At 39.9% G+C, this 12,871-nt stretch overlaps 1 protein-coding gene across 5 annotated transcripts in view; it reads right to left on the reverse strand.

Moving 5' to 3' along the window:
• Positions 1-469: 469 nt before the first annotated feature.
• Positions 470-12,871, reverse strand: part of MITF (melanocyte inducing transcription factor) — a 277,933-nt gene continuing 265,531 nt past the window's right edge. For all 5 annotated transcript variants that reach the window (XM_038772375.1, XM_038772374.1, XM_038772370.1 and 2 more), the window contains 4 exons: positions 9,792-9,866; positions 8,081-8,156; positions 4,889-5,036; positions 470-2,190 (listed from right to left, as the gene is read on the reverse strand). In XM_038772375.1, coding sequence (XP_038628303.1) covers positions 1,789-2,190; positions 4,889-5,036; positions 8,081-8,156; positions 9,792-9,866 — 701 coding nt within the window. In that variant the 3' untranslated portion in view covers positions 470-1,788. The remainder of the gene's footprint in view (positions 2,191-4,888; positions 5,037-8,080; positions 8,157-9,791; positions 9,867-12,871) is intronic.

Here is a 12,871-nt window from a genome sequence, read left to right on the forward strand (position 1 = left end):
CTAAACACGGTTTCCTGATCCAAGTCAGAGAAGTTGGCACTCAATCACTAAAATATATTTAATATTAAAAATATTTCAAGGAAAACTGGAAGCTCTTATGTCTACATAGGCACCATGCTACACCCTTATTGACTATAAATACCACCCCAAACTTTCGTGTATGCCACACTTCAGTCAGTGCTAGTCCAAAGTAGACTACTACTATAATTTAAGGCACTTCATTCTGAATGAGATATGCTTTCCTGCCACTTGCAATTCAATTGTAGGCTGCTATTGAGAAATTCCATTCAACAGTCTGGCTCATAACACCATATGTCATCTTTGTAAAACATCTATTCTTGATATAATACAAGTAAAACTACTGTTATTGCATAGACTACACTTGAGTAGATAATGCACTGAAACTACTTTTACAACATTGTTGTATGTTAAAATTAACATTGTTATCAAGTAACAGTTATTTGCTGCTATAGTAATTAATCTCTCTTTTTTAAAAAATAACCCAGCAAGATTGCTGAAATAAACCCCAATTTAAATTACTATTATGGGCATATTAACTCTATAACTATCCATTTTCAAGAATGTTACCATTTCGTATCACTAAAAATAAATATCTAAGTTTTTTTTTCCTATGTAAAGCCTTGTTTATTTAACTAATCTATTTATACTAGACCTTAAATGTTTTTAAAAATATTTCCAAGTGAGTGTAATATACAAAAATTGGCAAATCTATCTCTCTTTAAACACAAGACCTCACATAAAAGCTTCCTTCATGTGTTTACAAAGAATGCATAAACCACTTGTGTTTTAAAAATGTTGAAATCTGTTGCAATTTTACAATGCATGGTCTTACAAATGAATACAAAGATACTGAAAAGAAAAAAAAAGATACAGAATCCATACAAATCAAATGAATGGTAAAATATAATTTCAAAACAAATGTAGTAAGGCCAATTAGAAATATGCCCAGTTTAGAAAAGTATCACTTTTTTTGGTCTGAAAATCGGGGGGAGGGAACCATTTCAAGGTTTCTGTGATATTTTACTTTGAAATTTGAAATTCTGAGGCCCTTTCCAAAATAAAAGATTTTTATGAAAAAGTGAAGGAGGAAAAAAACACTACACTCCTTTAGGAAAAAGTATATGAATACAGAGAATTTGAAAAATCAGATTGTCAAGAGGCACTCTTTGTTTTGATGGCCTCTTGGTATCTCGCTTCCTCTCACACACTCTAGAGCTAGCGTTTTCTTCCTTGATAATACATAAAAGTGGTTGCCCTTTGAGAGTGTGGTAACATTTTTTTTAAAATACTCTGTAATGTAAAGATAAAACTTAATGCTGGATGAAAGGTGTACCTTTAAGGCAGCACTAGTAAAATCAACTGGTTTACAATATGGGATAGGGTTTTTTTGGTTGTTTTACATTCTTTCATTAGGTTTTATATGTCAAAGTAGGCTTCAAACAAAGTTTCACTTGAATAAAAATTGACTGTGATTTTGATTCAAAATAATATTTCTCTGAATAGTTACGGCAAGAATTCAAAAGTTGATGAATCCAGTTCACAGATACTGTACGTGTGTTGTACAATACTTTGGAGGCATTTGTAGTTGTCAAAGAGAATGTACAAGTTCTTTTAAAAAATAAAAAAAGTATACTCTGGGCTATTGATGAAGCATGAGGAGCTTTTGTATTAAAGGGAAATTATCCCCAAAACTGCCAAAGGTAAATTATTCAAACTACTGATCAAGAAATTAAGCAGTTTATGAGAGGGCCGGTCAGATATTTTCTGCTAACAAGCATGATCAGCATCCTCCATGCTCATGCTGCTTCTCCGGCTACTTGTTTTAGAAGCTCCAGGAGACACAGATGAGAGAAGAGGATCGGTTACCCCCACGGGGGAGAGAGTATCATCCATCAAGATGTCTTCCAATTTGGAGCCCATTTTTGTGGGGACATTATAGCCGGCGGTACTTTCAGTCCCATTCCCTAAATTACTACTGAAAGTGATGGTACCATCAGTAAGATCAAGGGTCGTAGTGCAGGTCAGGTCTGGGTGGCGCTGTAAGACCTCTTGGTTGCAGTTTTCAAGTATCGGTTCTTGTTTGATGACACGATTTACCAAATCTGGAGAACAAAGGCCTGTAGATGGAATGAGGGAAAGTCCATGTGCTCGAGCTTGCATCTCAAGTTCCTAAAAAGAAAATTAAAATGAGAAATTAAGTGAAAAAACATTCAAGCTAAAAAGTTCCACTTCTTTCATCTCTCATCTTGTACAACTGCAGTTGTCCCCGAGATTAAGTCTGGCTACACCTTCAAAAACCTTAGTTCTCTTCAGTCACATTTCCCACAGAGCAATTGTTTCATTTTCTCTATGCTAGGCAGGGCTTTTCCAGTCTTACCCACTACCCACCCACCCCTCCCAAAGGCATTTGACAATGCCTTCAGTTTGAAGGACTGATACACAGTCTGTGACTTTTTAGTAACCTCTGAGAGGTTGCATGCCCTCTGCTTTGGGACTATAAATGGATTTATTTACTCTGTAGGGCAGGTCCATCTGCATTCATGACGTGATCAGATTACAATAACAGAAAATTGACACCCAATTAGAAGACAAAACAACTACCAAATATTCCTTGAAAATTAGTTTTCAGCCTAGTGCCCTATCATTTGTCAAGGTTTATTTGCTATTTTCCTAATTGAAATATGAGTATGAGTATGAGATAAGAAGAGCCTGAAATGAGATGGTTACACAAGTATCTGTATGATCCTTAACATAATCTAGAAAACCATGCCTTTCCAGGAATCATTTTTGCAGCCTCAGGCTGTTTAGGAAAACAGAAATTTCACCGACGGTAAGGTAATATGTTCTTTCTTCTGTAAAATGTCTGCATGCAGCATGAAAAATGAAAGGAAGCCCCTAGTTTCAAGATGAAAATATGTGCTCACATATAACTCCCCCGTGCCCAATGTACATGCTGATGGGACCTAATGCCCCTGCTCATCAAATGGTTAAAAAACCTTCATTTATTTATTTTACTTGTACATATCTATTCTATTTATTTTATTTTGTTAGTATGTTTGGTTTTGTTCTCTGTCTCCCCTTTTAGACTGTGAGCCCACTGTTGGGTAGGGACTGTCTCTATATGTTGCCAATTTGTACTTCCCAAGCGCTTAGTACAGTGCTCTGCACATAGCAAGCACTCAATAAATATGATTGATTGATTGATTGATTGATTCATGAAAAAGACAGCCTTCTTTCAACAATCCTTTACTGCTTAATTAAAAATATCTGTTTATCAGCTGAATAAACAATTATCTTATTTTCTGAATCATTTGGTAAAGTGAGAACTGTCAGAACTCATTACAGCATGATACCATAATGTTTCCAGGGGCATTTAACATAAGTGTTAAATGGCTCTAAGTGGTCATATAAGAAAACTCTCTCAGCCTCTTTGCTCTGTTTCCAATTCTACTTTCATTTACCTTTACTGCTTGATAGCAGGATTTCCACTGTACTTCAACAGAATGACTACTTTTCTGTCAGCAATTAAATTTTATTCAGTACCTTTTATCTGGAATATTCCACCCTCAGCTCCAGGTAGATTAACTCACATAATACCCCTCAATGAACCCATGAAGGAGTAAAAACCGGAACCCCTATACCAATTGAATAAGCCAACAGGCCCCATCAAATAATGAGGGCAAGGGAAAAAGAGAAGCAGCATGACTCAGTGGAAAGAGCCCGGGCTTTGGAGTTAGAGGTCATGGGTTCAAATCCCAGCTCCGCCAATTGTCAGCTGTGTGACTTTGGGCAAGTCACTTAACTTCTCTGTGCCTCAGTTACCTTATCTGTAAAATGGGGATTAAGACTGTGAGCCCCCCATGGGACAACCTGATCACCTTGTAACCTCCCCAGTGCTTAGAACAGTGCTTTGCACATAGGTTAATAAATGCTACCATTATTATTATTATTATTATTAAAAGGATGAGGAAGGGGACACCACTGGGCTTCCCTAGCTTCCCTGCTGGGCTGGTAAAGAACTAAGAGGAAGACCAGGTCTCTTCCTGGCACCTATGCTTCTCCAAAGCTTGACCAGGCCAGCAATCTCCCCAGCTGTATTTTGGTTGATCCAAACCTCTTGGTACATGCCCATGATTTTCTGAGGACCAACTAACATTCTTGCTGTATTGATGTAGTAGGTTGTGTTTTCCTCTCCAGCCCCAACAACCATGTGTGTTTTCTCACAGACCTTCTGAAATACCATTCTCGGTACAGAGTCATCCAAAAGTCCCCAAGCACCTTTACCATAATATAACTAATTCTGTTCTACTGTACTCTCCCAAGCACTTAGTAGAGTGCTCTGCACACAGTAAGCATCCAATGAATATGACTGATTGATTTAGCCACCTTAATAATTATTATGATACTTTTAAGTGCTTGCTATGTGTCAAGCACTGTTCTAAGCACTGGGGTAAATACACGATAATCAGATCGGACAGAGTCCATGTCCCACATTGGGCTCACATTCTAAGTAGGAGGGAGAATCCCCATTTTACAGTTGGGGGATAGTGAGCCACAGATAAGTTGAGCAACTTGCCCAAGGTCACCAAGCAAGCAGTGGCAGAACCAGGATTAGAACCCCGCTCCTCGGACTTCCAGGCCCGTGCTTCTTCCATTAGGCCATGTTGTTTCTCAACTATACAACTAAATGTTGTTCTCAAATGAAGGCTGCTCCAAAATGCTTTGACCTGAACAGGAGAGCAAGTGACTATGGCATTAAGGAAGCTAGAAAACAAGTTTCAAAATAAATGGAAGTAAGAAATCATAAGAAATTTAGAGAGAAATTTTTTATGATGGAATTAATTTCACTGAAAAAAGTTCTGCATACCTGTATTCTGAGTAAAAGATGTCTGTTAGCATGTTCTAGTTTTTTTTGTCTATTCTCAAGTTCCTTTGTGCGCTGCTGCTCTCGCTGTAGTTTTCGGATATAATCCACAGATGCTTTTAGAATAGTTCCTTTATTCCAGCGCATGTCGCTGTAATAAGAAAGAATACGAAAAGACCTTTGGGGGCTCAAGAATAAGGGAGCAGATATAATTACCACTGAGATTTACTAGCGATCAGCAAGTATTATAGGAAATACTATTGGAAGAATAATATATTTCTGTGAATGCATGCAGAAAGGGGAGTGGGGCAACCCCCTTGAAGTCATGGAAGCAATGAAGCTCCACAGTGTGGAGAATTGGCCTAAAGTAATGGGGAATTATTTGCAATGTGGAAAGACGCACAGTTGAAACATCGCCTACTTAGTGCCCCCCAAGTTTTCCCACACCCCCTAATGGTCTAGTTATATGGTGATTATTGATTCACCTTAGTTTTTATTCTTATCCTGTCTAGGAAAAGCAGTCTTTATAGGCATTGTGGACACTGCCAGTAAATTAAGCCACAGGTACCCAGAGGTGACAACTTGTCATATAGGGTCAAGCTTGAGCATTGCACTGGGGGTTGGGGTTTGAGGGGACAGGGAGGGGAAAAAGGGTGAGAGAGACAAGGAGATGGAAAAGGAGGAGGGGAGGAGGAGAGGAAAGGGAAATGAAAGGAAGGAGTAGAGGAGGAACGGAAAAGAGGAGAGAAAGGAGAGGAAGACAAGAGGATACTGTTACTGTATCTCCCAAGTGCCTAGTAGCACGTTCTGCACACAGTAGGCACCAAAGGAAGAACTTACTTTTCCTGCTGTACCTTCTCCTCCTCCTCTGCCACCACCACTTCTCTTGTTCTCACAGGGCTGTGGGGTCAGGGATGTCCTCTCATCCCCGGCTCCACAGCCCCTAAGGAAGAGCCATTCAGAGCTGCTGAGGAGGCTGTTTACATCCCACAGGGATTTCCTCCTCTTGGCCTGATGCTGCTCTCACCCACCCACTGCCACCACCACTAGATGAGCCTCCTTGGTTCCATGGCTGGGAGCGCAAAAGGTCACTGGCCTGGCACAACAACCCCGTGAGGATGAAGGGAACCTCACAGGTGCCAGGATCAGGCTAGGGGTTGCATTCGTCTGGCAGAGAACGCTGGCCCCTTTCAAACTTCTAAGGGTGGGGGTAGTTACCCCACTCAAAAGGCTTTGGGGCAAAAATTACTGAATTCACCCCCATGGTACCCAACCCCCTCAATCCCCATGAGGATCACCCCTCTTTTCCCTCCCCCTCTAAGAGTTGGGCCCTTCGCAAGCAGCTATGATCAACTGCAATTTGACAGATATAGATGGAGAAGGAGAGGAAAAGAATCATATTCAAAGCCTTTCTTCGTTCATGATGACATCAACAGTTAATCCCAAAATAGTTAAACTTCGTAGCCTTGGGGCTCTTAAGAATCCACTGCTTCTCCAAATTTAAAATAAGCACCAAGGTATTCACTGAATTCTCTGATGTCAATCCCTAGGGCTTGATTGCTTTACACAGCAAAACATCTTGGAAGAGAGAAACCTCAGCAGCTGGAGAACAAATATCCAGTGAATAAAAGCTATCATTGTAGAAGGGGTAAGTCAATGTTGAAAAAGGGAAAGTGCTGGTTCAAAGTTGGAAGAGGAAACTACTCATAGTCCATCTACTCCCATTTTTGTTTAGGCTGCTGTCTCATCAATATACTGCATACTAGCCTCAAATATAATGCAGAAAATTTCATTTTAAAATACTGTTGAACAAAATAGATTACTGCCATTCATCCTTTAAAATATGTAAACATTCCATTACAGGGTAGAAATGAGAAAGATATGCAAATTCTGTCTTTTTAACACTACTGCCTAGTTTTATAATACTTTACTAAAGATGTTCACATGCTGAAGTTAAAGAATATGCTAAAATGTGAAAACTGATAAAGAAGAGGAAAATGGGAATTCAATTTCAACTATCATGCAAGACTAACTGTAAGAAATGAAGGTCATAGCCCCTTGATATTATAAAATTGTACAGCAGAACTAAGAATTTGTATGTTTCAAGTTTCAAAATTACTTGACAAACTTGGTAAGCAAAATGATGAAAATGAACATTTCATCTGGACATTCATTAGATGACACCTTACATTGGGTAATGGTTTTACATTATTTTGTTACCAATTCATGAACAATAATGTATATATCAAATTTCAAATGTAAGAAATTCTTGATTTCAACTTGGCATTTTATTAAGTAGCTAAAAGGTCATAATGAAAGGGTGATTTCATATAAATATAGACATATGTTATTAAAATATATACTTTCCCAGCTCACTCCAAATAGGTCAGATTCAAACAGATAAAAATGGTACAAAATTTGTCTGTTTTCCTATTTGGTCAAGATGTAGCTACCCAAGCGCATATTTATCATTACAATTTTTTTCAATGGTAAAACGAAGTAAAAGACTAATCTGATTGGGCAGTAATTATTAATGGTGTCAGAATATGATTTTGAAAATGTGTGTGTGTGCGCCCACATGCGTGCAAAGTTTAAACAAAACCAATTTGTAGTCTTGCTTCTCAGGAATGTATTTTACTAACTTGACCTTTTCTCTGTTCATGAATACAAACTTGTCTGATTTCCAGTTATGATATATCTGTTCATCAGGGACTATGGACAATATCGAGGTTCGGGAGCAAGTAAGTAAAGCTTTTGCTTAATGACTGAAACCTCTAGGGTTCTGGGTTAATGAACAATGTAAAGACATTTTAAAAATAAATGAATAATGAATCAAATAATAAATTTTAAAAAGGCAGCCTACAATCCTTCCGGATCTCCATTAGGTACCAAGGCCTTTGTTATCATCCAGAATCTCTCTTTTTCATCTGAACCTCCCTACAAGTCAGTACATTACATGGGGAAGATGCTCCCTTAAATAGAAAAACACAATAAACTCATGCTAGATGAAACTATGATGAGACTTGTGTGAATGTAACAACCATTTAGATTAAACCAAAGGGAGAAAATACTATTTTGAGTTTAACAAAGAAAGGTTTTCACTCAAAATTATTTAAAAATGGTCACTATTTGGGAAACACTGAAATTAATAATTAGAAAAGTATGTACCACATATTAACATACAGTTGTACTTACGGGTCATTTGACTTGGGTATCAAAGTGCCTAGCTCCTTAATACGATCATTGATATTAAATCTTCGCCTTCGTTCGACTTTGAGAAAATAACATAAAAAAAATCAATCAATAACATACTACATATTCATTAGCACATATCTTTAAGGGACAAAGTCTCTGGAAAGGCACAGTAATAACACCATTATTGGGAAACAATGCCTTGAACATGCAAACACACTGAGCCAAAAGTCTTAGTTACTTTCTACAAAATACACCAAACTCCAAGAAAACCATGTTGACATTAAATTTAAGCTGAAGTTTACACTTTTATGAACACTCTGAATATGTACCTAGTTCAGCATTTACTAAATTTAAATTTAGTATCATACATTTATTTAAATTGAGTCTTGATTGATGTATATATATATATATAATAATGGCATTTATTAAGTGCTTACTATGTGCAAAGCACTGTTCTAAGGGCTGGATAATGATGGCATTTATTAAGTGCTATGTGCAAAGCACTGTTCTAAGCGCTGGGGAGGTTACAAGGTGATGAGGTTGTCCCATACAGGGCTCACAGTCTTAATCCCCATTTAATAGATGAGGTAACTGAGGCACAGAGAAGTGAAGTGACTTGCCCAAAGTCACACAGCTGACAATTGGCAGAGCCGGGATTCAAACCCATGACCTCTGACTCCAAAGCCCATGCTCATTCTACTGAGCCGCGCTGCTTCTCAGCTATCCTGGTCTGGAGATGATTATGTTACAGTATTGCTCAACCAACCTACTACTGGAATGTTCCTTCTAGAATATAATAAACCCAATTTTCCATTTACTTTATCCTAATTAAAGAAGAAATAAAGGCAATTAATATGGAAAAGCTTGGGACAGTTGATCTGTAGTTATTAAAAAAATACCCATAAATACTGTTCTGTTCAATTCACTCTGTATTTACTACAGTGAAATTTCATAGTTACACCTTTGGATTGGAAGAAATATCACAGGATCATCCAATCCAGATCCATGCTCTAGGGAAGACTGTACTTGAAGATAACTATCTTATTCTTTTCTTCAAAGTTTCCAGAGAGGAAATTCTAATCTTCCTATTGAAATCTTCCTGGGTTTCACACCCCTAGGATTTGGATGACAATCTATGTTACATCCCCTCACCCTATGAAAAATCCCATATAATACAAGAAAATTAATGTGTTACTCATCATGGTGCAAACAGAGAAGAAGTGTGGCCTAGTGGAGATGGCACAGACTTGGGAGTCAGAAGGACCTGAGTTCTAATTTGGCCTCTGCTAACTGCTTTCTGTGTGACCTTGGGCAAGTCACTTAAGTTCTCTGTGACTCAGTTTCCTCAACTGTAGAATGGGGATATCTGTTCTTCCTCCTACTTAGACTGTGAGCTCCATGTGGGACAGGGACTGTGTCCGCCTACTTATCTTGTACCTACCCCAGTGCGTATAACAGTGTTTGACACATAATAAGTGCTTAACAAATGCCATAAAAAACCCAAACAGGATCTAAGACAAAATATGGAGTAAAGAGAAACTGTAAAAATGTGAAGAAATGTAGTCTATTTTCAGCTTGTTTTATAGCATTTGCATTTTAAACGTTACTTCTATGCTTCTGAAATCACTGATTTTCTTTCACAAAACTTACAACTCTGACGTACACTTTACAATCAATGCCACTATTTATAAAATGAAAAAAGTCAGCTTACTTAAGTTGTGATTGTCCTTTTTTTGTCTTTCTTTAGCCAATGCCCTTGCTTCTGATTCTGTAGGAAAAATACACGCTGTGCACGTGAAAGATACAATTAGAATTTGGTAATATTCAAGGCACGCGACAATGCGAATTACAAAACCTTTATTTTCTTAACATAAGGCATCTTCTCTGACTTGAAAATCAAGCAAAAATATCTCTTTAAATAAGAATTGAATTAAAATGAATAGAATGCAATTATTTTCAAAAATAAAGAAATCAATGAAAGAATTAAACTTCTATTAGTAGTTCACTGGCATAACGATAATGTGATAATATTTTTAAAAATCAAGGAATACTACAGATGTGTTTGTCACAATATAACAACAAAAAGATTATTGGGACTTTAGTGTTCACAGTTATCAATAACAGAATTAATACTTTAGGAAATATGGGTATAGCCCATGATACAGCACACTTATGTTCTCTGAAGATGTGGTTGCATCGTGAATAGCTGTATCAAGGGATGTTTTCCCATACATACATATTTTATAAATCAAGACCTTCTCCAGAACGTGGAGAAATAACATGAAATTTTTTTGTGTGTTATACACTGCTATGTTAAACAAAACTAAACTACTCTTTAATCCATGTTAAAGCAATTCATTCAATTGTATTTACTGAGTGCTTACTGTGTGCAGAGCACTGTACTAAGCTATTCAAAGCACAGCATTAACATTAATGTTTGTCACCAATGCTGAAAAGAAAAGCCATTTAAGAATATTAAAACAAGAAGAGATTCAATACCCTAAACCTAACCCTAAAATGACAGTTACCCAAAATCTCAGTGACTCCCTCATCCTAAAAAAAAAAACCCTCCCTTGACCCTATGGCTCCCTCCAGTTATCACCCCATCTCCCTCCTACCATTCCTCTCCAAACTCCTTGAATGAGTTATCTACAACTGCTGCCTTCACTCCCGCTTCCTTCAATTCCCTCCTTGACCCCCTCCAATTAGCTTCCCACCAATGATCTCCTTCTTGCCAAACCCAATGACCTCTACTCCATCCTAATCCTCCTCAGCCTCTCAGCTGCCTGTGACAGTGTATACCACGCCCTTCTCTGGGAAACATTATTTACTACCCTTGGCTTCACTGACACTGCCTTCTCATGTCTCTCTGGTTGCTCATTCTAAGTATCTTTCTCAGGCTTCTCTGCCTCACAGCCTCTAACTGTGGGGGTTTTCTCAAGGCTCAGTTCCTGGTCCCCTTCTATTCTCCATCTACACCCTCTCCGCTGGGGAATGAATTTGCTCCCACGGCTTCAATTACCACATCTAGGCAGATGACTCCCAAATCTACACCTCCAGACCTGAACTCTCTCCTTTTCTGCAGTCTTGTATTTCCTCTTGGCCTGTTCAATACATCTCTACTTGAATGTCCCACTGGCACCTCAAACTTAACATATTCAAAACAAAACTCATCTCCCAACCCAAACTGTGTCCCCTCCAAAGTTTTTCATCACTGTAGACACCCTCCCTGTCTCACAGGCTCAAAACCTTCACATTTTTCTCGACTCATCTCCTCTCTCATTCAACCCACGAAGAGAAGCAGAGTGGTCTAGGCGCTAGAGCATGGGCCTGGGAGTCAAAAAGACCTGGGTTGTAATTCTGACTCCACCACTTGTCTGCTGTGAGCTCTTGGGCAAGTCACCCAACTTCTCTGGGCCTCAGTTACCTCATTTGTAAAATGGGGATTAAGAGTGTGAGCCCCATGTGGGACAGGGACTGTGTCCAACCTGATAACTTTGTATCTACCCCAGTGCCTAGAACAGTGCTTGACACATAGTAAGCACTTAATACCACCACCACCATCATCATATTCATGTTAATTGTTTAACTACCCCCTGTGATGCCATCGCCTACTTATATCATTGCTACTGTTTTATCGCTTCTGCATCTCAATTGTTAACCTCCCGCTGTACTGTCACTCGCCCTGCTGACCTCACCATGAACTTTCAGTTCCCTTGCTCCCAAATGCCATTCCCATTCCTCACCTTCCCCTTCCCCTCTCCCATCCAGCTTTTTCCCTCCCTCTCTCCCACCAAGACCACTCCCCCTCACCCCCTACCAAGGATCCCCCTGTACCAGTGCCAGTCCTCCACTCCTCCCTCCCAGCCCCCTCCCTCCCCTTCTCCCCACCCCCACCCCATCCCAGTTCTCCTTTCCCATCGCCACCCCTCTTCCCACTCTCCCCGCCTAAGCCCCCGCCAACTGATCCCAATCCAAACCCTCCCCACCCCTCGCATCCTTCCCCCTCCCTACCCTCCCTCAACAGCTGCTGCCAAGTGTGGCCTCTGGAACCCCCGCTCCGTTTTAAGTAAGATCCCTTTCATCCTGGACCTATTCCTTTCCAGCTCTCTACTTCTCCTTGCCCTAACTGAAACATGGTTGTCTCCGGACGACACGGTCTCTTCTGCTGCTCTCTCCAGTGGAGGTCTCTTCTTCTCCCACTACCCCAGACTCACCAGAAAAGGAGGAGGTGTCGGTTTCCTTCTCGCCCCCACAATGTCGCTTTCGCACTATCCCTCCTCCCCCTTTCCTTTCCTTCCCTTCCTATGAAGCCCACATTATTCGCCTCTATGACTCCCTCCAGATTCTTGTAGCCATCATCTACCGCCCCCCCGGCCCCACCTCCAACTTCTTTAACGATTTTGACCCCTTCCTCACTTTCCTTCTCTCATTTTCCATGCCCACTCTGATCCTCGGAGACTTCAACATCCACATGGATATCCCTGATGACTCCTCTGCCACCCACCTTCTATCTCTCCTCGATGCTGCCAACCTCTTGCTCCACCCCGCCTCACCCACTCACCAACTTGGTCATACTGTCGACCTCATCATCTCCTATCGCTGCACTGTGTCCACCCTCACCAACTCTGAAATCCCTCTCTCTGATCATAATCTTCTCACCTGCCTCCTCACTCACACTCCTTTCCCCTGTAAATCCATATTACTCCCTCACAGAGATCTCCGCTCTCTTAACCCCATCCATCTTTCTGAGCGCCTCACACCCCACCTCGCCTCCCTCTCCTCTCTACC

The sequence above is a fragment of the Tachyglossus aculeatus genome, chromosome X1 (genome assembly GCF_015852505.1).
Source record: "Tachyglossus aculeatus isolate mTacAcu1 chromosome X1, mTacAcu1.pri, whole genome shotgun sequence".
In the NCBI taxonomy this organism is placed as follows: Eukaryota; Metazoa; Chordata; class Mammalia; order Monotremata; family Tachyglossidae; genus Tachyglossus; species Tachyglossus aculeatus.